Source organism: Epinephelus fuscoguttatus, linkage group LG2 (genome assembly GCF_011397635.1).
Source record: "Epinephelus fuscoguttatus linkage group LG2, E.fuscoguttatus.final_Chr_v1".
Lineage (NCBI taxonomy): Eukaryota > Metazoa > Chordata > Actinopteri > Perciformes > Serranidae > Epinephelus > Epinephelus fuscoguttatus.
The window spans coordinates 39994093-40021676 of record NC_064753.1 but is presented as its reverse complement, the minus strand read 5'-3'; the positions used below and the strand labels follow the sequence as shown (position 1 = coordinate 40021676).

General features: G+C 41.3%; 1 protein-coding gene across 2 annotated transcripts in view; it reads right to left on the bottom strand.

Moving 5' to 3' along the window:
• The window catches only part of LOC125901739 (zinc finger protein 609-like), a 109646-nt gene that overhangs the window by 1205 nt on the left and 80857 nt on the right, over window positions 1-27584 (bottom strand). The window contains exons 4-8 of one of the 2 annotated variants that reach the window (XM_049597623.1): window positions 10239-10326; window positions 5325-7650; window positions 4837-5206; window positions 2431-2811; window positions 2116-2194 (exon numbers count right to left, since the gene is read on the bottom strand). In XM_049597623.1, the coding sequence (XP_049453580.1) occupies window positions 2121-2194; window positions 2431-2811; window positions 4837-5206; window positions 5325-7650; window positions 10239-10326 (3239 nt within the window). In that variant the 3' untranslated portion in view covers window positions 2116-2120. The remainder of the gene's footprint in view (window positions 1-2115; window positions 2195-2430; window positions 2812-4836; window positions 5207-5324; window positions 7651-10238; window positions 10327-27584) is intronic. The other variant, XM_049597632.1, reaches the window with a different exon arrangement.

The window sequence follows — 27584 nt, the reverse complement described above, 5'->3', positions numbered from 1 at the left end:
CAAATTTCCCCACTGTGGGATGAATAAAGGATTATCTCATCATATCTTTAAAAGACTTTCAGTTATTAGGTTCAGTGGTTTAAATATATGTAGCGTCAGATATTTGGGCTTTGACACAGAACAGCTTGACTCACTTTGACAAAAAGAAACTACAAGATTGATAAGTTATACAATCACAAAATGTTTGTGTCAATTAAGCTTGAGAAATTTAAATGTAACACTATTTAATAACTTTTAAGGTTTGGCATTTATTAAATTAAACTTTAGGCTTTTTAAGGACCTGTGCTAAATTTATTTGAGAATCAAATTTAGTTTGTAGGTAAAGATTTTTAAAAACATAATATGTGATCAGCTTAAAAAATTATGGGGCTTTTTTATACACTGACAGTATGTAAAATAGCTTTCTCCACTTGTTGGTGAAGATTCTCAGTCATCCAGGTCGTGGTGATCATAAGTGCTTTATCGTTGGCATTGAGGAAGAACTGAGGAAGTTCACCAGAGCTGAAGAAGCCTATTGGATGAGGCGAAACATCTTCAAGAAACTCAAGCAAGTCCAGTTAATTGTGATATAGCACTTATGATTTTCTCCACTTGACCAGTTACAGCACTACACATTAAAGCACAAATGATAGCACTGTAATACAATAATTTAGCACCTCAATTCTCGAACCAGCTGTTCTGAATAATGAGTACTTTTACTTTTGATACTTTAAGTACATTTTGTGAATAAAACTTTAATACTTTTACTTGTAATGCAGTATATTTTTATGGTATTTCTGAAAGTCATCCATAAACTGTAAACATATTCTATTTTATAAAAGTTTACTGTTCACTTTATGCTGAAACTGCTTCAGAGAGGTGTTGATTACACTTCATTATTATACTAGAGGATGTAGTTAGAGGTGCTTTTAACTGTATTATACTATAACATGTGTTTCTATTATTTTGTCGATCCAATTTACATAACTGTAATAATAATAGTAATAAAAAAAACTTTATAGAGCACTTTTTATTCAACAGATGTAGGTCAAAGTGCTACACAATAAAAATGAAACACATTAAAACAAAATGACAACTAAATTAGGCAATAAAAAGACCGTTTATTATAAATATATATGAATGAAGGTTTAAGGAACAGAAACCAGTAAGAATAATTATAAAATAATAAAAAAAAATACTACTAATAAGAAAATGGTTTTTTAAAAAATGGTTTTGCCAGCTGTCGTCTGAAAATGTTCACTGATTCTGCACGTCTTATAGCTTTTGGTAGGGTATTCCATAATTCTGGAGCATAGTTAACAAAAGCTGCACTGCCCATTTCTTTGTGTTATACTTGTGTGTATTTAAAAAGCAAGCAGTGAAGCATCGAAGAACTCATGAAGGATTATAAAACCACAGAGTCTGCAAACCATTAAAGGTTAAAAACAAGTAAAAGAGTGTTAAAGTCTGTACTAAAAGACTGAGTATGCTGAAGTTTTTCGATTCCAGGCCAGTTAAAGGAGCACTGCAATAATCTATATCAGTGAAGGGAAGCTAAATTATGGACACATCTCGATGTATAATGCAGTTCAGTTCAACAGCACCACAAGCTACTTCCTCCAATATGATCATAAAGTTGATTCAATACCAGTCATTTATTTATCAAATCAGTCAGGTGTAATTTCAGACACCTGCCACCAGATGTCAGTGCAGGCCGCTGTGACTCTGTGTCATGGCGGGCTCATTCCACGTCTCTATTATCTCCACTATGATCCACTTGTCCTCAGAGGACCTACTTAGGATGGATGAGCTGAGGGGCTAAATGCTGCACTGCATATTGTACTAGATTGCAGCAGAGTGGCGAGAGCTTTGTCTGGCCACGATTTGTTTTCTTTACAGTTTGCTGCCTCCAAGTCTGCGACATAAATGTTGAGAGGGCAGAGCAGAGAGCAGGGTGATCTCTTCACCTTAAATCAAATAAAACAAACGCTTTTATCATGTGTCAGTGCTCACCTAAATATTTTTAACAACAGCTGCATGTGAAGCACAACGTCTGCCAGCTGCATTTGTCATGTTTGCACATTTGTGTGTTTCGATCGGTGTTTTGAGAGTCTCTCCAACTAAAGGGGGTCTTACCGTTCTCACCTCCGTGGTGGTGGGTAGAGGGAGGGGGTTGCTGCTTGTTGGCTGGCAACAATAGCTGATGAGGAGAGACCTACGGCGAGTTGGAAAATGTTTGTCTATCAGTGATATTTTCTATTTAGGTTCTGAATTTAAATCGCTGATTGGTCATCTGCATCTACGAACATTAAGTATTCTGCACTGTGGGCCTTGTTTAATTGAAGTTAATCTACTTTGCATACATAGTACCTGATTACGTACATATATAACATTTAGTGTGGTGAATCCTCTGTCAAACAGCAGAGGCAGGACAACTGAGGACTGACTGACCTGTGGCGTAGGACAGGTCATATTGCCCTGAGAGCAGGGGGTATCCCAGGTGGTGGTGAGAGGGCATGATGCGCTGCGAGGGCGAGGAGCGTGGTCGGTCCACGTCTCTTTCTCTTTCCCTCTCGCGCTCCCTTTCCCGATCTCTGTCTCCACCGGCTCCTCTGTCCTGCTCCCGCTCCCTCTCATGGGGTGGCTTGTCACCCACTGTGGGGGATTTGCTCTTGTATTGGCTGGCGTGCTGATGCAGGATATCCAGGGCTTTGGAGTCCGCTGTCGTTTTGGTGACGGTAGGGCTGGCGCGAGATTTGTCGCCGCCTTCCTCACCTCCGGCTATTTTGCTGCCATACGGAGAAAACGGATAGCCTCCGGGAAGGTACGAACCTAAAAGTGATGGAGAATATTGATGGATTAAAATCAGGTTTAGGTGGAATACAAATTTGACAAGTGATGATTGATTATTCTTCATTAATGCACTCATCAATCATACTGAATAATCAACACGATTGATTTTAGGTCACCGACGAGTCCTTTTTGACTTCAGGGCAAAATGTCACATCATCAAATTAATAGGGCAACATCCAGGTACAGACTGTGCAACAGTCCAGTACCAGCATGTTTTCTCTACATGGGATCATTTTGATCTTGAAAATAAAAACACACACTGTAGATCCAGCAATGTGGTCGAACACATTGGGCCCTTTTCACTTACAAAGGGAAAGTGGCTTAACCATTTTTTCCTCATGTTTTTGTATCCCTCAACAATTTTTCAAAATGGTCCAGTATTGAGCAACAGGGCAAAACTGTCTGCAATGTAACCACTCTGGGCATTCGGCACGGTGAATGTATGTCTCAAAGTGCTTGTTTTTGCCACTGATATCTTTGGATTGTTGTTCTAAGTGTCTGACAACATTATGGAGAGGATCCCGACAGAGATAGACCTTTTTGTTAAAGAGTAAGATCCTGTTTGTTTAACAAGAAACAACATTTAAATCACTATCATTAACCTCACCAGATTCCATTTCAAAAAAAAAAAAAAAAAAAAAAAAAAGTACTTTTAGCGTGTATAGAGCCAATCAACTTTCACATCTAACTGGATGAATTATTGTCAACGATAAATGAAGTGTGTTCCACAATAACGAAATATATATATATATATATATATATATATATATATATATAAAATATATTTGAATAGAGTCTGGTGGCTTTGGTGATTGTGATTTTTATGGCTGTTTCTGGTTAAATAAAAAGGACCTTGCTCTTTAACAAAAAAGTCTCTCTCTGTCGAGATCCTCTTCATAATGTCAGACACTTAGAATAACAATGTGAGCCTGTCAGTGACAAAACAAGTACTTTTGTTAGATGTAAATTGACGTTGCCATACGACCCAAGTGGTTACATTGCAGGCTGTTTTGCGGCTGCCGGCTGCAGCGCTCTCTCTCAATGCTGGACCAATTCAAAAAGCTGTTGTTCCCATTAGTCCCTTTGACACAAAAAAAATGGGAAATAGGGTCCAGGTTAAAAAAATACCTATGTTTTCCTACAGGACCGGCATTTTTCTCCATGTAAGCTATCAGTAACTGGGTTGCCATGTCTGATACACATGGTAGTCAATCACATGAAGTATGATTAAATACTAGCATTTATTTCTTACACTTTAACCACACACATACTATATTCATTGGGCATTGGGCTACATATATATGACCTTCCAAGAATTTGTGGATATTGCAAAACCCTTCAATATTTCTGCAATAAAACTTATGAATGGACAGATGCCTGCATTTTTCCCCCAACTATATGTGATTTTCCACATACAATAATCTTATTCAGAACCACAAAATCAACCCTTAATTGACCTGACCTCTATAACTTCCATGCACATTATTTCCATGCTGTGTTTTGGCCCCATCAACCTCCACCAAATCATTGCAATTATTTCATGCTGCTTTGCTGTTCTTAAACATAAAAGCGATTTCTTGTGAAATACAAAAAATGCTGCAAACAACATCTGAGTTGTTGTGCAGACAATTCAGTCAGTTCTGAATGAAATCACAAAACACTTGAGATCCTGCTGAGACTGGAACATACAGACAATCTAAAGCTGCAAGAACAAATCCTTGGAGCCATTGTATTTTCAAAAAGCAATGCATGTTGTGTTGCCTTTCCATCTAATTTAAAAGCCATTGTACACACCTTAAAATGTAGGTTGGGTCACCATCATCATCACCATTATAAATCAGTGCTCATGTTAGTCTGACATACATTTGATCAAAAGAAACCAAGGATGATTTGCACCCAATTAATGATTTAACTTATTAGCCAAAAGATTACATAATGAACGACTTTATCTTGCAAATGTCTCTCATACACATATGTAGATGTGGAATTAATCTAATGTCATACCTGGGTAATTCTGCATCATGACCGAGGGCATGCCTCTATATCCAGGGTGGTTGGGGTCATAGCCTTGTCCATAGGGGTAACCATGCATGTAGGGCATGTAGCCTTGGTGCTGTGCTAGTGGTGATGAGAATTGCATGTGGGGATTAGAACGAGAGTCTTTGCTCATGGCCCGGTGTTCCTCAGAAGTGATTCTGGGGTCACTGCCCTCTTTGCCGTCCTCCTTGGGCCCACTTTGACTGTCCTTGGGTCTGGGCCTGTCATCCTTTAATTTACGATCGCGTTCCCGTTCTCTGTCCCTTTCATCTTTCCATCGAGGTTGTTGTTGCTGGTGTTCCTCTTCTGCTTGGGGCTTCTGGCTCTCAGGGTACTGCTGCAGGCGGGAAAGAAGGTCCATGTCAGCACAAATAAGAATCTACATACAGGAATAACTCTGAAACAGACTGACAAGCATATATATTCTAACACTGTTATACTAGATTGGCGTTTACCTGTCTGTACCACATGGCCTGCTCCATCCCTGCCTGACCTCTTGACTCCAGTGCTTGCTTGGAGTCTTCCTTTCCATGGTGCCCCCCTTCGGTCAGCTTCATCTTTAGCCCCTCAGCTTGCTGGGACTTTGGGTCCTCCCCCTTTATGCTTCCCAGGGATTTGGAGGAGGGCTCAGAGGGTGAGTCCCTAGATTTGCTTGGGGGCTGCGGCGTCTTTCCAAGGTCTGACTGACTTGGGGCTTTGGAGAGGCTTGGTGGCATTGGGCTTTTTTGTTTCCACTCCTCCTTCATGGAGGTTTCTCGTTCTTTCATGGCCACGTCTGACTTCTTTTCAGCACGATGCTGTTCTGCCATCTGTCGCTGCCGCTCCTCATATTGTTGCCGGTAGGCTGGGTTGGTGTTCATCAAGTGGTTATGGTAGGCCTGATCAGGATGGTATGCATATGGGGGCACATAAGCATACTGGTTGTAGTAAAGAGGTTGCATGTACATGTTGGATCGTTGTTGGATGACTGAGGGTTGCTGCTGCTGCTGCTGCTGTTGCTGCAGCTGCTGTTGCTGGCTGGGAGCACTGCTGTCAGGTTTGCGGTCTTCATGAACCTCAACCTTGACTTTTTCCTCAGCTTGGTCCTGCTCCTCTTCCCTTTTGATCTTAACCTGACCTTCAGCGACTGGTGTGCCTGGATTGGGCCCACCAGGACTGGGGTTCACATAATTGGGTGAGTAATACGTCTCATAGCCAGGATAGTACGGGGAATCTTTGTTGGGTGTCTGGTTTGGAAAGAGCGCCTTTTTGACACTTTCCCTGACGCCTTGGTCCTCTGTCCTGACTTTGACGCCTTCTAGTTTCCCTTCACCATCCTCACCAGCATCTGAAATGTCTGAATATGCTGGGCTATTGGTTTTTACTGAAGAGTTGTCAGCACCGTTCTGGTTCACCCCGTGAAGTGGCGTGAGGGGCTGTGGCATCCCGCTGCCATCTATCCGACTAGCTACGCCAATGGATGGACTTGGGGCATTGTCAGAAAAGCTGTAAATTTTGTCAGCCTCAGCCTTGATACTGGCCAAGCGACTCTGATGAGGATCTGAGGAACCATTGAGGAGTCCTTCCCCCTTATTTCCTTGATCAGAAGGTTCAGGGTATGGAAGCTTTCCTTCCTCCAGTTTCCCTCCCTTTCCTGGAGGCTTGGGGCTGTCAGCCTCCTTCCCGCCATCTTTTTTCTTCTTGTCTTTCTTCTTCTTGTCTTTGGAGCTACTTGTGACAGGATCTCCAATGACAGGAGGTTTAGGCTGTGCGCCCTTCATTTGGGGACTCTTGGGAATTCCTTGTATCATTGGGGTAAGCCCTGGGGAAGAATTTGGGTTTCCAGGAGGAAAAGGATACATCTGCTGGGCTGCTGTCGAGCCAGGGCCAACGGGCCGTGGTGACTTCATGTTTTTCTGGGCCATTTTATCAGCCTTTGTGCCAGCCTTTTTAGACTTGTCTGATCCTCTCTTATCATCTATACCATCATTACTGGCCTCATCAGTGAGGCATGGCCCGTCTTCACATCCATCTGTCGGTGTCCCTCCCATCTCCGCATCTGTCTCAGCAATTTTCTTTTTACTCTGCTTTGAACCAAACTTGCCTGGAGATGGGGAAGGACTTTGAGCATCAAAGTTCCTGCCTTTTGGAGTAACTGAACGTGCCGGAGACAGACATCCCTTCTGTGAGATAGATGCTCCATTACAGTTCCCTGGTTCAGGGTGGAGAGTGGAGTCCTCTCCATATTCACTATCTCCATCTATTTCCAACTTGATGTCATCATCATTGTGGGCACGGGCTTGGTGGTACTTGAGACCGTTGATGTGCTTGTACTTTTTGTTGCAGTTAGGGTGTGGACAGTCAATAAGAACTGGAGAGGGGCAGCTGCGATCGAGGGGAGGTGGAAGTGGCTCAGTCTTAATAGAAGGAATAGGGAGACCTGTTGGTCCCACCCCTCCACTGTTGGAGTTTGTCCGCATGCGTTTGTTGCCTTTGGTGTCCTCTGAGCTGGAATTGGGTTCCATGTCCGAGGCTGGTTTGGTCTTGCGTTTTCCAGCTGAGGAGGGACTGGCCTTGATGTCCTCTGTGTTGCTGTTAGGTGGGGTGCGGCGCTCTGACGGCGTCTGGCTGCCCCTCCGGCCCTTGCTGTTAGAGGCAGCACGCGTCTTGTTGTTGGTGGTGCCCTTGTTGTCCGACGAGTTGCTGTTCTCGTTGATAGGGGTGTTGCTGTTCGGTCTCATTCGCTTACCTCGACCACGGCCATTCCTCATCTCTAGATCGCTTGTGGGAGATTCGCAAAACCTGCAGTAGTAGCAAAAATCACGTTTAAGAATTAGTGACTTCATAGCACATCAGTGGTTGATTTCAAAACAACTCAGATTCTGGGACAATACAAAGGACATACAGCTATTCATTTATTCTTAAAGACATACTCTCCAGGATTTTCCTATAAAACAACGTATAGACTTAAGTAATCCCTCTCAATCATCACTTATGAGCCACTTAAAGTATGTGGCAGTAAATTTATCTGAAGAGACTGCTCTCTGCCTGTATTTTCTAATTTTCTTATCTTCTGTGTTCGAGATGTTTCTGGATGTGTAACCCCACAGTGCTTAGGTGAGGTCAGGGCTTTATAAAAAGGGAGTGACCAGGTGCCAGTCCGTAAGCAGCAGGCATCAGAGACACACAAATACAGATAGAAATACAATATGCAAATACAGCAAGGCGAAATGCCAAATGAGAGTGGATCTGGGGTTGGCTTTTACTTTCACTTTCACTGGCAAGCGTGTTTCCACACAGTAACTGACAATCTTGCAAAGTATACCTTTAAAAAATATTGCTGTGGGGACTGAATGATACAATGCCAATAAAACGTTTTCAACATTCTATCAGTGTGAATGTCACTGACTCTTTTCACTGACAATGTTTCTTGACAACAGTACTCTATAATTAATCTTAGTAAGTACAAACGAGTACAAAAGAAAAACAAGTATTTGACCCTTTAACAATCATACACCTAAACTGTCATTGTGCAGTCAGTTGATTTCAAGTGTTATGGATAGCACACCTGTGTGTAATCAAGATGAGACAAGCGATCTTTTGTTAAATACACCTTTTATCTGGAGGTGTAGATGTGTCTCACAGCTACTGTGTAAACCCCTGTTACCCTCGTTATCTGCTAGGTAACCACACAGAACCAAAACATTTGATTCTCAAGGTACAAGGAACAAAAAAGGTCTGTCTTTGGGCATTGTCTCTATTCAAGTTATAGTACATGGGTTGTAGGCTCTGCTTTTCTTAAGTTTGTTATGCAGGAGGTCTGTTTATATTTTCACTGGGATTCTCACATGCACTGTTATTTACTATTTTGGTGTGCCAAATTACATGCCACAATTACACTTTGTCTCAGGGGAAATTCAAAAAATAAATAAATAAATAATTAAAGTCATAACAGTAATTCCAATGATGAAAATACTCGGGGGGGTTAAGTCCTTTTGAGTCCAGACCCTATGATAAACAATGGCTATGATATCAAAATATGTACACCATTGTTCTGTCCCTGATATTTTGTGCACTGTAAGTGAGTAAGCACTTTAAACAAAGCCACATGACAAACCAAAGGCATGTAAACATCATTTGAAAAGACAGCAGTGAACATTCTCACTGCTTTGTAATCAAAACACAGAGGCATTCAAATACTTAAAATAGCAGTTTGGCCTTATCTCTCCATAACAGTAATGTAATTATCTTTCTGCACAGCAGTGAAGGTTAGCAATCTGTGACAAAGAGAGACACCGGGCTGGTATGACTCACAGCTTCCTCTGCAAGTCTCTCCAAACAATTTCAACCCCAGCAGGGGATGTGAATACATCCGTAGTCTGACAGTGGTAGAGGAATTTAGACTCATTACAAGCCCAAGTTTATATTCAGTCCGTTGAAAGCTTTCTGAATTATTCATGGTGTGTCCCTAATGTAGTTGTGCTGCACACTGTAAGACTATCTTGGTGCAAAACACAGCCCGGCAAACCTCTCTTACTGTGCAAACCTCACTTACTGAACATTATTGTGATATACTGTGATACATTAGTGTGATACAACCTCTCCTTGTTTTCCATTAGCGCTGCTTTAATCTTGATTTTTTTTTTCTATTGCACTTAACCATGCATTTCAAATATAGATTTATATTTACATTTAGATTCAGTGCCGGTGCTCTAAATCAAAGCAAGTGCTTGGCAGTGTATTTTACACAACCTGGGTATTTTGCATAACAAAAGGCAAATAGCCAGAAATTACAAACACCTTAAGCTGCCACCCACATAACACTAATCTGAGAAACTGCAGAACTTTGAGATGGAGAATGTTATACAGTGTTGAGGAAAAGCTATTAGTCCAATAATTGGATTCTGCAATCTGGCTTGTTAAGAGTAGCTTTCTATTTCCACTGCTACCTCCTGGGACGTCAGCCGTTTGCCAATGAATCCTGTTTCCCCAGACACAAGATAAAGGCTAACATGGACTTGGAAGGTCCATCAGCTGCACACAAGCAAGTTTGTGCATCAGGCCGTATATCCTCGAGCAGATGCTACTACAACAGATTCATATCACACAGAATATGAAAAGGTTAAGAGACCAAGTGCAGCTTGGATAGAGAGACAGCATCAATGATTCATGGAAACCATGAGTCCTTTTCTACATTGACATTTACAACTACACTGCATGACACTAAATTCTTTGTAAAGTGCAGATACGATGCAAAATCAGTGTGTGTAGCTTCAGTTTTAATAAAACCAAGCAAACCGTGTCCCATTATTAGAGGACGTACACAATGACGCTTGTTTAAATGTCACCTGTTTGTTTTTTTATTTCAACCGCAGAAGAATTCTCCTTACCTGGGGGGAGCCCAGTCATGCCGTGTACAGTCCAACAGGGTGCCCACATACGTCTTGTTTCTCCAAGTAACATTGACCACCAGCATGCCTGTGAGACAAGGAGACAAATAGGTCATAGGTCATAGGCTGTCTATGCAGTAGAAAGACACAAATACTTTTGACATTGGTGTTCCATTACCACAGAAAACCAAGGAAAAGGGCTGTGGCATTTACTTTTGCTCAAGAGGTAGAGAACCTTCAACTACCAAAATGCACTGCACCGCACCAGACCAATAAATGCGCCCGCTGGTGGATGTTGTAATGAAAGCTTGGCCCTTTTGACACAGAAAATAATATGGCGGCTGACTGGTAACCAAGCCCCTGGAACAGCGCTGGGCTTTGAAGCAAATGCTAAATGGTGGCCAAACGTGGAATTACATCTTCTGGGTCTGTCATGTGACGCTATTGGGCCCAAAGTAGACGTTTCCCCATAGACTTACATTGTGAAAGAGATGTCTGTGAATCAGTGGATACATTTTTTTGCATATTACAACCTCCGTGAGCTAGCTCTGTTGTGTTTGATAACATTGTTGAACGTAAACAGAAGTGACGCCCAACAGTGCTTAGTGTGCCTTTAAATAATAATATACACTCAACAAACGAACGAATGAATGAATGAATGAATGATTCTGTTACATGTAACGTCCAATAGAGGGAGACACAGCATTAAAAAAATAAAGCACCGAAAGGAGGCACCATAATGTGCGTTTTGTTTCGGTCCAGTAGGTATCGGGCGTATAGGTACCAGTTCCATATAATCACCGACTTTCGGTACCCAACCCTAGAAATGACTCGTCTACTAATGTGATCTTCTTTGGTCCAACAACAACATTTCAAAAGTCTAGAAGAGCTGCATGATTAAATTATTCTTATCCACATTCAAGTTAGCAGAGCACTAAACTCGAAGTCAGCCGCATGGCTGGTGGAGTCTAGTACTCTTGCTTTATGTGTGTAACAATGTGGAAGATCTTGGTAATTTCATGCCACAAAAACTGAGCTTTTCTGGCTTCATGCGCCACTGAACAACTTTCATAGGAATGAACACTGTATCCAGTTCTCTTTATACATCCATGCCGGTAACAAACAATCTCAAATTACAGTTGCACAGTAAGCTAAAATATGTTTCTGAAAACATTTTAGACGACAAACAGGAAACACACTGCTTAGTTTTACAGTTTGATTTGAGTTTGGTTTGAGTTTGAGAGAAAGAGATGGGTGGGTCTCTCTGTCAATCTGCTTCTACACTCTTTGTGTCCATGGTGGCAGACTAAAATGTCGGAAAACGGCGAGAAATGTTGATCACTGTTTCCCAAAGCCCAAATTTATGCCCACAACCTGAAGACATTTAGTTTACTGTCATAGAGAAGTAAAGAAACCAGAAAATAATCACATTTAAAAGGCTGGAAACAGTAAATTCTGACTTTTTAGTTTTCCTAACAAAAAAATATTCAGTCCATTCATCGATTATCAAATTAGTTGGCGATTAATTTAAGAGTTGACAACCAATACATTTTTGCGATTGATTGCGGCACCTCTACCCTAAAGCCAGTAAAAATGCACCAGATGATGCAGTAAGCAGGGAGATCTGGGTACTGGTAATATGGAGGGAAGTTCACCTTAATTCATTTACACATGATACAAAGCCGGCTGAAAATCAGCAAAGTATCCCTTTGAGTCTGAGAAAAAAGCAGATTACACAGAAAAAAATATTCAATAGTGAATATTTTACAGCGAGATTCATATATAACTGCACCAAAGTGCATCATGGCTGCTGCATCAATGCGTTGATCTTTGCTAAAGGGTGTCACATGCGAGATAGTTATACGAGTCAAAGCTCCTTTTTTAATCTTCTTCACACAGTAAAGCCGTAGGGGCAAGACGGACTTATATCTCCTAAATGACTTGGAACAGACTCGACTGCAGTCAGTATTGTAGACCCTTTTTAAGATACTGGCAGAAGGTCTCACCATGAATGATCGCACCGAGGTTACCGGGGAATACTCGCTCAACATCCTATTTAAATAAGCCAACTCACAGTGCAAGAGATTTCCCTCAAGGAGAATTATTTGGAGGCAAATAATTTTTTTTTTGCAGTCCTCTATCTCACTCTGCAGCCCAGGAATGTACTACCTTGGGGAGAGAATATGGATTGACTAGTACAGCTTCTTAAAAAACAAATAAACAAGCTCCTGGGTTAAACCGATTCAACGTGAGCGCTTCAGTGTGACAGACTGTAACTGAGTGTGCAAGAGAAGCTCCTTGACTTCACTGGTATTGCTGCAATCTATCACACTTAGAAGCTTCTGTGTCGCCATTTGGCTAGTGTGAATTTGGTAGCACTCGGTGTGAGCTACACAATCCGACCTGCGCTGAGTGCGATACCTGACCTCGCATTTAAAATCTAAAATTAGTTCCAGAGGATCACACGACTCTCTGTGTATGTCTCCCCCTGAGGAAACCAAATACTGTTCATCTGGCGACGGCTTGTCATTAAAATGTCACACGTATGCACATTTGCAAAAATTTACCAAACTAAAACTGCACTTTAAAAAAAAAAAAAAAAATTAACTGCAGTGAATACAATTCATGCTAATGCAGGAAATCACAGCACAAAGTGGACAGCACGGCAGAGGCAAGATGAATTAATTTGCAGCTTCTGCACGTAAATTCAAAAGTAAATCATCAAGCAAACAGCTTCAGAGGATCAGGAGCAACGACCGTGCACAAAAACATTCTGAATTTATTGCCCCCACCATCCCCCTTCACTCCCCGGTGGTGACCTCAGCTTGCCACTTCAGCACTGCAGAGAAACTGGAGGCTGCAGCGAGCTAACTTATCTAATGGCACAGGAATGCTGGCTGGCAGCTTCCGTCCCTCAGAGCATTTTATTAGCTTAGGAAACCTCTCTTGCTCACCCCATTTTCCCTCTCTCCTTCACCCTCACCCTCATTTCCTCTTTTCAATGGTATAACCATCCCCGGCTTACAATCTTTTTTTCCCTCCCACACACAAGTCACAGTTCAGACCTCATTTTTCTCCTGCTGCCTCTGGCATAAAGCAGCGAGTGTATGAGGCATTTATATATGTTTACAGGAACCTGCTGACACTTTGCCACAAGTCTCTTCCCTCACTCTACGGCCCCGGAGCACGAGCACTTGGTCAAGGCTAGATCCGTCTGCAAATGTCGTCGAGGAGAGGTTCTCCAGTTCAGATTTCTGTCACATTAAAAGAACACAGACCTTTTCTAAAAACGCCTTCAACAGCCCCCCCCGCCGCCCCCCTCCCCAAGCTCTCCAAACACTCCAACACAAAATGGCTCTGGCAGCTGGTGGTGGCAGGATGTAAATCAAGGCAGGGCAAATGAATGAGTAGGCTTTCATGATGTGCAGGATATAGTCATCCCTGCTTTCTCTCCTGAGGGGGGTGAGAAATTATACCGTGAGTTCTTTAAAGGTCTTTCATGATTTAAATTAGCTTCAGACTGTCTGCTCAATTCAGTCGCTGTGACAATGAAGAGCATAGTTTTCAATGGTAAAGAAACGCATGATCACCCCAGTGTCCAATGGAATGGATGCTGGATCTAAGGCTGTGGTTCCCTACTGGTGGTTTGCAGTCCAAAAGGAGGTCGCAGGTCCATCCTGAATGGACGGCAAGTGACTCGCAAATGTGTCAAGTTTGTAAAAAAAAACAAAACAAAACAAAACAATTTTATTTTTAAGTACCCTAAATTTCCGGCACAGAGTTTTTATTTTAAAGTGCCGTTTTGTGTTGTAGAGTGAGTGACTAACCAACAACCATTTGACAGAGACAGCACACGAGCTAAATGATATGGCCAAGTATGACGCTAAATGTATTAAACTGTGTGGACCTCGAAGTAATGACCAAGGAGAAATCTGGACCCTGTGGCTGGACAGCCAATAGATGGCACTAGAGGGTAGAGTCAAAAGATTCATACAATGACAAACAAGGCGCCAGTAGAGGAGGTTGTAATCTTAAAAAAATGTAGCTACCTTTTAAAGGAGGCAGTCTTGTAGATGGTGGTGATCTGTCAGGCCAATAAAAACATTGTGACATGTGGACTGAGAATTATTTTCACTCTATGACTGATTCGTTCTGTTCCGCAATTTCTCAAATGTCTTCATCGTCTGCTAAGGTCGTTTTTGCTTGAACCACTGATCCAAGGAATATCTGGCACAATGGAAAACAATAGATCCGCCTACCAAAAAGCCCCTGGTAGAAGGATTTTAATGCTGTGTAACATTTCGAGGTAGTGCCTCTTTCTTAAACTGAGTTGCCATTTTAAATACCCATGATGCATATACAAGTCTTACATACCAAAGCTGTTCAGAAATCCATCCTTAAATATTAGTAAAAATTGAGATACATAAATAAAGTTGAAAAAGGTACATAAAGAAAATATTGGAAATACAACTATGTATACAAATCATTTATTCCCATAGAAACTCCATAAAGGACTCCAGCTACAGTTTCCTCTGTGCTGACAATTTCTATTAACTACTTTTTTTTTTTTTTTTTTTTTTTTTTTAAGAAAACAAAGAGTTAGTTGAGAATACTTTAACCTTGCCAGGCTATTTTTTCCTCATTTCCAGTCTTTATCCTAAGCTAAAATCAGCTGCTGCATGTAGCTTCATATTTAACAGACATGGGGGTGGTTTTGATCTTTTCATCAAACTCTTACTGCAAGAAAGCAACACACACATTTCCCCAAATGTCTAACAATTCCTTCAAAGAACTATATTTTCATACTTCAAGACTACATGTAGATGGAGGTGACAAAATAAAGAACATTAAAATGCTTAAATGATCAAGTTAAATATAATTCTAACGACACTGCGTTTTATTCCAAGAGTTTTTGACGATATAACGACCCATAATGATTAGGTGTGACACTTTTTAAATATATGCTGGAGATGCCGACATCTTGGTTGGTATTTCAACCAAAGTCTGTCACTGATTCCAGCTCTGGGTCATCTTGAATTTATAGTTTGACACATCATTTCCTGTAATTCTTCCCCAGGATTTACTCAAGCTAAGTCAGGAGTATCTCAAAAGACCATCTTCAAGCCCCTGCAAAGGTTTTCTTTAAAATGACTCAGGTCTGACCTTTGGCTCACATACCAAGGACTTTCACAATCTTGTTCTGAAGAAATGCTGTGGTGTATACGGCTGTGAGATATGCATCACTGTCCTGTTGAAACATAAATCTTTGTATCAGGTTCTTCTTGGGAAGTTACCCATATTTCCCTGAACTACAGCTCACAGGTGTCTGCTGGTGAAAAGCAGAGTGTAGGGTTGCAAACACTTTGCTTCATAAACGTGAAAGTGAAGAGAAGAGGTGCAGTGATCACATGGACATCAATCTTACTGAGCATTAACACTGTTGCTGTCCCAATTACAGCAATATTGCAATACCATGCTACTGACAGGCCAACTGCAGGGGAGGGCAAGCGACCACGACAACCACTGTGTTCATGTTTTGTTTTTTTCCCCCCCTTATATGTTTAGGTGCTGAGCATCAATTCTGTGCTGAGTGCTGCACATTTGGTGTATTTTTCTGGTTGCTAAGAGTTGAAAAATGTCCAACTTCGGGTAAAAAGCTGTGTTTGTCACAGTCACTTTTTAGGGGTGGGACAAATGCCACAAGGACCGACCCTCAAATCCAACATGTGCAAGTGCTGAACAACAACAATCAAGGAGAAAATAATACCAAACTGAACCCACTTTAGCTCCATTTCCACAAAACACGTTCTGTATGGTACCTTTGAAACCAAAAGTAACCCTTCAGTACTCACTGTGAAGTTACAGTTTACTAATAAAACTCTCCACAGTATGAACAGTGGTTACATGAGCCTCAAAACCAGACACAACTCAGCCCTGAGCAGAGTGACCGTCCTCTACTGACCAATCAGACTGCAGTGTTCACAGCTCCACCTTTTAGTACCAGATCTGTGTGCTAGGTACCCCAACAGAGGGGGGACCGAAAATGGGGATGGTACAGAACGGTTCCATTGGTACCATCCACAACTTTTCACAGTGGAAACAGACAAAAAGCATACCGAACTGTACTGTACCGGACTGCTTGGTGGAAACAGGGCTATAGACTGGCAGGTCTGTCCTCTCATGTAGTCTACTTGGTGCTGACATTTTTACTTTTCAGTATCCAGACATTTCACATCAGCAACCACATGCAATCAAAGCCTCTCGGCTAAAAAAACACCATGGCTCAATGCACTTCTCTGTTCTGCATTTTACAGTAATCAACTATTTAACTTGTCTTAAAACTGTGTTGTATTTGCATTTAAAAAGCAAAAATATACCTAACGACAGCCCAACGATAAAGATTAATTATATAGCACTAAAATCAGGATTACAAAAAAAAAAAAATCAGCCAGAAATACTTTTTGTGCCATTAGTTGCAAAAGGTAAGTCAACACCTCAATAAAACATACTGGAAACACATGGACAGCGCAGCCATCGCAAAAATGTGTTTAACATGATGTGCCAGACATTCACGCTACAGAAAACCCTGTAGTACCTACTTATAGGTCAGCAGCTCAATTTTGAATTCATCAATTTCTTTGCTTCAAACTGAATCTTTGACGAGCCTTTTTCTAGACTCTGTGCATGAGATTTTTCCCTGAGAGTGGCGTCCTTTTGGCCACCCTCCCATGTTGAAGCCAAGGAGCTCTGTAATCCTGTCAGAGTGGTCCTTGGCTTCTGGGTCACCTCAGATCTCTGCCTCCGCGATACTTTCTGTGAATGCTAATAAAGTGGTTCCTTGAACGATATGTGGGACATCTCAAGGACATTCAAAGAAATGTGGATGCATCTTAACTCAAATGGGAATGCTGCTTTCAAAAAAAGAAAAAGAAAAAAGAAATGGTGTTGCAGTGCTTCATGTTTAATTAATATGTTTCAAGAAGGCAAGCTAAATTTATGCTGTTAAAAGGCTTTCACAGTGTGTATACAGTGTGTAGCTTAGAGGAAGTGAGTTATCGTATTACATTATTCCTCATCTCAGCATCAGTGAAAAGGGTTTTCAATGCAGAGCCTTGAAATTAAATTATTGGAAAGTCTAAGGTAAACACGGCCTGGATTATTCTAACAATGGCAGACGTTTGGAAATCATTTTACATCATTATTACAATACTGTCATCTCTCCTTGATTCTTTCCTTAAATTGTACTGATTGGTTTCCAAAGATAATAATTATTTCTGAGCACAATGGAGAAGTACAACAATCAGCTCTGCCCTCTTGCATACACAAGTAGACACATTTTCTTATTAAAAGAAATGTAGCTTGTTCAGATGACAGTTTCTCCTCATTAGGCAACTTATTAATCTGACTAATTAAATAATGTATTGATATGTTGACTGCACATCCACTGAGTTGCTTGAAAAAAAGAAAATGGTTTCAGACGAGGAAGCCTTGTTTTAAAATAAGTATTAATGATCTAGTTTACTGACAATTTATGTCTCTGCAGAATCTTCTTTTGACTCACGCTGTGTCATTTTACATCCATCACAACATATTGCTTCCACTGGACGACTTAATAAAGTCTCTTGAAATTCACAGAATTTCTTGGCAATATCATAAAAATATGCTCAAGGGTGATGCAATGAGATTAAGATTAAGTTTCAATGCTGAAAGCTAAGAGCCATTTGAATTTATCTGCACACTTTCATCCCAGGAATAATTTTCAAGCTGTCGGGACAAAGATGTCAACGCCAAGTCTGTCTAAACATGGAAAGCCCTTGACAAAACAACCCAAACAAATTTCCCTGTGGCGGAAAGCAAATTACACAAGAAACGGAGACGACTCTCCATGCATGATCGTTTGTTTACACACAGGGAAGTTACATATCAGGGTCTGTGTGAGCCGTGATCGCTCTCTTTGCTCGTTTCTGGGGGAGAAACAGGCTGATTTGGAGCAGTTCCCTCCTCCACCCACCCCCTTTGTGTCAGCCTTATTAGGGTCACTCCTGACAGCTGAGTGAAGCCCACATTACTGAGAGGAATTGGCCTGTAATTTTACCACTCATTTCCTTTCAATGCTGTCGAACAACAAATGGCAACCCTCCTTGTGCACCAAACTCCAGCTTGTACTTGTATAGGATTACTTGGACAAGAGGGTAATGTTAGGGGACAAATTAAGTCAGCAGAAGGTCTGTCTGCTGCATGGGTGACTGCCCCCCTCTGGCCCTGAAACGTCCCCCTCCTCCCTCCTTAACACATTTCATTAGGTTGCAGCGGGGCCAGAATATCAGGTCCTCTGCTGCTGGTGAGGGCCACGGGTTCACTGGCTGACCTCTGCTCTGCTTCAGCTCAACAGGAATTCAGTGGGGTTAATGGCATTTTCACTGACTGACCTTGTCAAAATGCCTTTGTTATCTTTGAGAATGGAAGATCACGTCTGTGTGATGATTGGTTGTGACATTATGAGACTGTTCTCTCGAATATCAAATAAATTAAAAGTCTTTAAATGTGTCTGTTTAAAAAAAAAAAAAAGGCAAGTCTTGATTTAAAAAAATACTTATGTGAACAATTAGCAACACTTGTAATTATCACCTCTTGTATACAGTCAAGTAATTATTGACAGGCTTTAGTTTGTATCCTGTTAGAGAGCGGCTCTTTTTCTCATCCCCATTTCTTCTGCACTAAAAGCCCCACAAATATCAAAGTGAGAACAATGAGAAAAATAGTGTCAGTATTCATTACGCAGAGAAGATAAAAGATAGCCGGGTGCTGCCATGAGCAATAACTACAACATCGATAAATGAAGCGTTTGAGCATTCAACTGTCTGAGCATGTTTCCAACAGTCCATTTTAAGAGTGTTTCTGCACTCGTGGTGCATAAAATGAAGTCGAGCTTGTCCTGTTTTGTCAGTGTCAGAATACAAAGTCCTAAACCTGACCTTATCTTAAATCCTGGGCAGACAGGGATTTGGGACGAATTGTGTGAGTCACTTTTAGCTCTGGAGATGCTGGTGATATAAAGGAATGTAGGACTTGTGGTGTTCTGAGTGTTTTGGTAATTCCAAGTAGAAGTGAAGATTATACTGTAGAGCTGAAATGATTTGTTGATCAATTAATTAGTTAATCAACATAAGATTAATGAGCAATTAATTTGATTTAGTAATTGTTTCAGCCCCTTCTGACAAGGGCCTCTTTTACACTGCCTGTTTAAAGGTGGAAATATCACGCTGTTATGTTGCCTCACCATTCTCTATGAAAGGTACGATCGCAGAAAGTTGGGACAACGTTGTCTCTCCTTTACGCGGGCAGCGGAGGTTGTAACAGCGCTAAAATGGTGTCTGTGTAAAAGGGACAGCCAGCAGGACTGGACCATGGATAGGACGGGTTTTGACATTTTGACACATCCACACCAGAAGACTTAGAAATGCAGCTGATAGCAGTTAGCAGCTAACTCAAAGAAGTACAGTGGCTGAAAAAGTCCGCAAATTTTGGGGAGACAGTGAAGTACGGGAACTTATTACCCTCCAAGCAGAGGACGAGATCAGCTGCCATACAACAGCGACAGTAAATGATTGCTAGTGCCATGTTACACCACTGTCATTGTTTAGAAAGCATTGCGGATGCACATAAGTCACACTAGAAGCCGACACTGTTGTGTTACATGTCAAAACTGTCACACCTCTTTTGCTTGCAGATGCCAGCATTCTGTCTAAAATCACAGACTGAAGCAGCTTGATTCTGCCGTTGTTTGGTTCTGTGTAAAAATGCAATGGTGGCGTAAAGAAGGGCAGCCCTATAGTATGAGCTCTGTGTAAAAGGGGCAAATAAAAATGGCGGTAACTTTATATTAAGATACACATATTCACCATTAACTCCTTGCTTATTAGCATGCATGTTAGTAGGCTATGGGCTCTTTATTAGTCATTATAAAGCACTTATTAGGCAAATGCCCTATTCTGCTTAATCATATTCCACAACTACTGGGACACTAACTGAGAGTTAGCACCTGTAGTCAGTAGAATGGGAGGTTATTGAAAGTGTTCAAACAACTCCAAATTAAATCTTACTAACTCAGAATATGTTCCTCATTCAAGATGAGGTCTCACTCAGAACTAATTTACTAGTAGTTTGACACTTATTAACCCAAACAGGTTCCTTTTTCTAAAGTTGCCTCCTCTTCACACTTAGCAATTCCATTATTGCACACAACTACTGTGAGGCAGACCTTACTCTTAAGTGATAAGGCAGTACATTTTTTATAGATATGTTCAAAAGAAGCTCTGAAGCAGTCCATTAATAAAGGAGATATTTCTGCTTGTGCTACTTTGGTCTGCCACAGCTGAATGGGAATAGAAACTGTATCTCAATAGACCTCAATTTTTTCAAGCTGTAACCCATCGCGTCAGAATAGGGTCTGTTAATAGCAGCAGTTGTGTGCTATGATGGATTTACTTCGTCAATTATTTACTAAGTCAATGTTAAGGTGCAAATTTGCACAAGGTAATGCAAATGAGCAACCGAGTGATTTGAAATGTTACAATTTGCAAGTAAAATTTGGGCGATTCCGTGTTGCAAAAATCTATTGACAAATACGAAATAGACAAGAACAAACTTGTCACCGGCTTTGGGCAGAGACAGAACAAAGAAACGAGGGGGATTAATTCTGAAACTATGTATTTGTTACTTGATTCCAGCACTAATGTTAGCATTAGCTGCCTTCCCCAGTTAGTTAGCATAACTATTACTTCCATGGACACTCCAGCAACCGTATTTGAGTGAGTAATGCCGGCAAAAATGTGCTTCACATTTGGTCTGGAAGCCTTTTTTCTACTTTTTTCAACTGCTTGTACACATTTTTACAGCCTTCGGGATTTGTGTATCTTTTGATTATTATTCCAGTGCAGTGTCGTCTTTTTGAGTCTTGTATTGAGCCATTTTCCCCCATTTTCCTTCCAGTTGTGCTTCTTGTAGTCTCAGTATGTGTCAGTTTCTCCATTAAAAACATTTCTTCCACAGTTGTTAGCCACTGATCCTTTGTTGGTGGTGTTTCTTTACCCCAGATCCTAGTGAGAGCTTTCTCGTTGCTACTAGCAATATGTTGATCAAATATGTATCACTAGCAATAACATTCTGGACACCTGACTATTTTTAGCTTTACTGTCACTGTTGAGCACTTAATGTACAAGCTTAATAGATTAATTACTGTGTTGTACTTCTTGATCTTTAGGTTGTTTTTTCCTGGCATAAGGACCAATGTAACGATCTTTAAATAACTAAATTTAGTTTATCAATACTTTTGTAAATCTAGTTTCCTTGTTAATGTTTAATTCATTTTCAGTCTTACTCTTGTTTGTGGTGTCTTCTCTTTTTCTGCTTTGTAATTCTGATCATAAATTTATTGTTTTTGCAATTTCAGAGCAGAAATGGGAAACTGAATTGGTGTTTTTTTTTTTTTTTACCATTTTCTGACATTTCCTGACAAATGATTTATCAATTAATGTAGACTATAACTGGCATATGATGTGTAATAAAAATAGACTGTTAGTTGCACCTGTGCTACACATTACAGCAATTTTCAAAGCACAAGTATCACAAAGGAAAAAGCCAAGAAATAAAACACTGATAAACACACCGTAAAAAAAAGTATCTTAGTAGTGAAGTAAAGGTTTACCAGTGAGCAGAAAATGAAACAATAGTGTCATTTATGGTTTTATTTTGAGTTTTAGAGCATTCAAGTGAGCCCTATCTGAAAAGTTCAGGCTGCATTCCGGTTCATAAGAGGTAAAAGTGCGAAGTCACTCTCACTGACAAGAATAACAGCCTGTGAGAAGGTCAATTCTCTCATACCACTGAGAGGCAAAGGAAGGGAGCATTAGTATGCTGCCCACATCGTCACAGCATTATCAGCCGCATGCAGCAGTTTCTCCCTCCGCACACACAAAATCAGTACATGTTTACTCTTACAGTGGGAGTAAACCACAAAACAGCAACCATGCATATAACATCTCTACCAACTTTTCATGCATGTATTACTGTAAATAAGTTGTAAGGCAGAGAGCAGTTTCCTTAAATGTCATCTGGGTAAATCTATAATCCTTCTGTCAAAACAAACCCACTGTTGTTTTTTTTTCCTTAAAGGAGATGGTGCTCAGATTAAGAGACAGGTCTGCCAAAGGCGCATTACTCAAGCTCTCGTTGACGTGTATATAGCAAACGTGATATCTTATGACAACCACTGGCAGAGCCTACAGTTCCTCCAGGCATATGATTTACGTTTCAAGGCCATCTAAGTGCTTGAAAAAATGCAGTTGTCAGCCAATATGAATAGGAACCAAGTCTCTCTTAAGAGATTTGGGTTAACTCGGGTGCCATCTTGATAACACCTCCTGGGGACTAAGTTTGTGACTAACAAGACAAGCCTGCTCCCTTAAAGAATGTGAGTCATCTATATCTTAAGTTCCATGCAGAGTATTATTTCAACCACATATTTAGGAACGCTGGTGAATTAAATTAATTTAAAATCACAGAAAGAGAATGAGTAGTAAGGATACGCAACTGTTTGCCATGCTAGTACAAAAGAAAATGGCGATGGGTGTTAGTTGTTACGGTGACAACACGTCAGTATGCCCATAAAGTGTGTCACAGAGTTTGAGAACTCTGTGTTGACGTAGAGCCTACACCGTAACCTTATGTGCACCTCCTCAGAAATGTAAGTAGATGTTGCGGCAACACAGACCTCCTGTCTATTTCTGTAAGCTGAAACCATTTCCCTCAGTGGAAATGAAGCTTTACTTTGCTTTAAGACACAATAAATTACGAAGACAATAAAGCCTCCACAAAAATAGCATTTTAAGTCTTGTGTGTGATTTATCCTGGCTTCATATGAGCAGAGGAAACTGTCGCTTGTTGCTAGGCTAATTTATACACTGTAAAATGCCATAGGCTTGTGCTAATAACGTTAGCATGTTGTATTTGTTTGGAAAACGTTTTTAGTATAAAACAGTTGTTTTTTTCTGTGAACCTTGTGAGTTGTAATGGAACAGAATTTTGTAACATTACCTTTGTTAAATGTTGCTGTTGTCCCTGGTTTTATATGAGTAGAGGAAAAGTTTGCTAGCCCCTAGGCTAATTTATACACTGTAAAATGCCATAGGCTTGTGCTAAAAACATTAGCATGTTGTATTTGTGGGGAGAATGTGTCCAGATAAAGACCAGTGTTTGTCTGTGAATGCTGCGAGTTATAGTGAAGCTGATTTGTGTACTTTTGTTTTAATTTGTCGCTGTTAAGCCATGTTTAAAGTTTTGGGTAAGTTTTGAATCAACTAAACTTTACAGCCCTTCACAGAAATCCTGCTGCCAACTAGTGTTTCAGTGGTGTAACTGCAGAGTGACACAGATGCACCATCACACAACTATAAATGCTCACTATGGTGTAGAGTCTGCATAGAGCTGATGCACAAGTATAAATCCCACTTTACTCTTGTCAGTACATAATGCTGCAACATCAGACAATGGTGTAAGTGCACAAAAGATGCCTCTTTGTACTACACAACGGCTCCTTTGGGCGTCACTGCAAAACCTAATCTCAGGGACTTTGTGACTTTTCACAAGTTGTTTTTATTTAATGCAGAAGTTAACATGAAAGTTAGCCCGCTACGGTGGCTTCAATGGCAATGGCTGCTCTGACCAATCCACTGCAAAGATTTAATGGAAATGTCCGTCCTAGTCTGATTCTTTTTCTATGTTTAAAACATGGGAGTGTTCATTTTTCCCCCTGGAAATTGCCCGCTTCCACTGTTGCATAGTGAACACTGATGAGGGTAAAGACTGGCTTGGTAAGGTTGGAAAGTAAACATGGCTAAGGAACTGGCAAATCAAAGTGTGGGCGAGAGAAAGAAAGAGGCGTAGCACATTTGTTCTTTTCTTTTCAATGTGTCCTCTACTGTTAACAGAGGTCCGTGATTGATTTCTCACTCCATCTTCTTCTTGCTCATTGGCCTGGCAGAGGACTACAGGCTTCCCGAGAATGCTCACTCTTATTTCAAGGACAGTTTCTATAGCGAGTTCACAGAGAGCAGCCACCGCTCGCCTTTGTAAAAACATTTCAATGAGGCCACTGACAGGTGGTCTTCAAAAGAGCAAGGAAGCATAGCTGGCAAGTGAGCTACAGAGCCAAGTGCTCCTTTCATACAATATTCCCCTTCTCTACTCCCTGACAGCGTTGGAGAAATAGAGCAAAAAAAACCCCAACACATCTCTCAAATGTTTATACAGGAATATCCGTTTCACACTGACCTCTCTTCTATTCCGATGCCAAACCGCTTTTAACTCCTGAGCTAAGGCCAATGCATGCAATGTTACAATGATGTAATGTGTGTTGCATAAATAATCAATGAGACAAACATTTATCACAAACAGCCTGTATTATTTATCTATTAGGGAGCTTAAGAAGCTGTAGGACGTGCTTGGGGAATAGCCTGCTGTGTACTGGAGGGTCGGGGTGTGTGTAAGAGGGGGGAGCACTGGCATGGAGCTGCAGTGTTTGGCCAAAGGGGCCCCCTCTGTGTTCCCTCTGCCCTGGAGCAGGAGCCAAGGCGTTCTGGGCTGCGTTTCAAGAGCAATAAACTTCTCCAGCATTTTAGAGATGACATTTGGAGGTATCAGCATGCTAAGCCTGGGAGGGGTTGGCCCATCGCTCTGCCGACGCGACCCTGGGAGCTGCCACTGCCTCGTCTGCGCTGAGGGGATTTGTGTCAGTGCCGGGCCTTAAAATACCACGACTCCAACCCCCCTCCTTTCCTCCTGTCTACGCTTCATTCGCCCCCTGACTGAATGACATGGACTCGCTTTCCCTCACCTCATATTATCCATTATCCATCCATATATTCTCCTACACAAACATCAAATTGAATCCTATTTTTTAAGTGTTAGAGGTTATTTTGTTCAGTCAGCAATCCACATTCAGTCCAGCCGTTATCCAGATTCAACTGCTACATCTGTGCTCACATTACACAGGATGAAAAATTTATTTGGCCTCATCAGACAAGATTCTTGTCAGCTCTGACCGAAGGTGCCGCTTCTGTGATCGCATTTTGTAAGGTGTCGCTTGCTTCCTCCTCATCTGTTCCTTTCTCTAGCACTCTGTGAGCCGGGTGAGGCACAGACAATTACTGGGAGCCTGTTGTTCATTTACTCCCACAAGGCCGAAAGGCGGAGGTGATGAAGCAGCTGTTGGTTGGCATGCTAAATGAAACGCGCGCACACGCAGTGCATGCCTAAACAGCTCTGTATGGGACTTGTCATGCAGAGAAGTGGGGAACTGCTCAACTTCACTGCTAATCAGGATGCCTCTGCTATGTCTTTGGGGCCTCTGTTTGTTGCTCTTCCCTGGTACTCTGCCTGGATTTGCTTGATTTCCTCATTTGGTTCTCATTTGCTCAGTTGCACCACAATGAGAGAAGTCTGCTTTCATGGGTCTCTCAGGGAAAGACGGCAGAATGGCAGTGCAGTTTGAAGTAAGCAGCATCTGGGTCTCTTTCATTTTAAAACTAGCCGGTGGGTTGTTAGAGGCCTCGTACCATTAAAATGATGTAGCAGGAATACACATCTTTGTGTTGTTTAATGTAGTGTGCAAAATGTAATACAATGGAGGCTATTGACAAATACCTTCTTAGAAACTCAGCACAGATTCAATCTTATATTTTAACAGCACCAACAACACTGATGACTGTTTATGGCTGCTAAAACTGTCAACTGCATCTCTGCTTCAGGAACAGCATACACTTCAGCTGCGACAGATTTCTATACACACACAAAACTATTGCAGACTTTGCTTAAACTAGGGTTCCTTAAGCTTAAAACATGTTAGATTTAAGACTTTTTTTTAATGCCATTCAAAATGATATTTAGGACTACTTCTACAATAACAAAAACAGAAGAAAAAAACATGAACCAACTTCACTTACTACAACGTTTATTGTAATATAAAACTTTTTTTTTGTCGCATGGTGGAGATGAGAACAACAGTACCGGGAAATACTGGCATTTGTTGTTTGAGTTCTCTTGGCAATTTTGTGTCCCACTATTTCCACTGCCTTGAATCCCATTGTGCTGAGTCTGAAAAACTTTCTGGATGAAGTACACCAAGCCTCGTATGCATTGCCTTGTTCTGGTTTTAGCTATGGCAGCAAATCTTGGATAAATAGCCAGTTTTGCTGGATTTGCACTTCTCTATGTCGTCCACAGTCACAGCTAGCTAGCGCAGTGGTTCCCAACTGATGGGTCGCAGGTCCATTCTGAATAGCCGCAAGTGACTCGTGAGCGTGGGACTAAGCACTCTTTATTTTGAAGTACAGGGAATCTATGGCACAGAGCTTTTATTTTCAAGTGCCATTTTCCTGCTGTAGAGTGAGTGAGTAACGGACAGCTACTTGACAGAGACAGCAAACTAGCTGGACGACATGGCCAAACCCAAGTGTGACGCCAGATACATTAAACTGTGGGACACTGAACTAATGACTAAGGAGAAATCTGGACCCCGTGGATGGACCAGTTGGGAACCACTAAGCTAGCAGAGAGTGGATCCTCTGATCCGAATCCCTTCTTACACAGAGATCGCGCAACAGGGTCGGTACCTTCCTTACACCACCTTTGCACTTTTACACAGAACTAAACAATGGCTGCATCATCACACCCCCATGTTTGATTTAAGATAGCACATTAGCATCCAGGCATGAAGTGTAACATAACAGTGTTGGACTCTAGTGTGACATATAACACATTGGAAGCGCTTTATAAACAATAACAATGGCAAAACATGGTAACAACAATCATTTACTGTTCCTGTTATGTGGTGGCTAAACTCGTCTTCTACTTGGAGGGTAAGGAGCTCCCTAACCTAACTGTATTTCCAATTTCTGGACATTTTTGGCTGCTGTCCTTCTTCTTTGAGTTAGCTGCTAACTGCTTCTAGCTGGTTTGTAAATCTACCAGCCGTGGGTCGCACACATACTACGTCATCAAAACATTTCTTCCGTCCTGCCAGCTGTCCTAAATACAGACATTTTTTTGGTGCTATTATTCCCTCCACTGCCGGGTAAAAGGTGAGACAACTCTGTCACCCAATTGAGCGATCGTACTTTTTACAAAAAAACAGCAAAGCAGAGTAACAGCGGGACATCTCCGCCTTAAAGAGGTAGCTTAACAGGGGCATGGGTGTCCTGACCAGAAACACAATATCAGCGTTGTTGGTGCTGCTATCCTGATCTGCGTTATGTTGGTGCTAAAGACATTCAGTAAATTGAGGAAAAA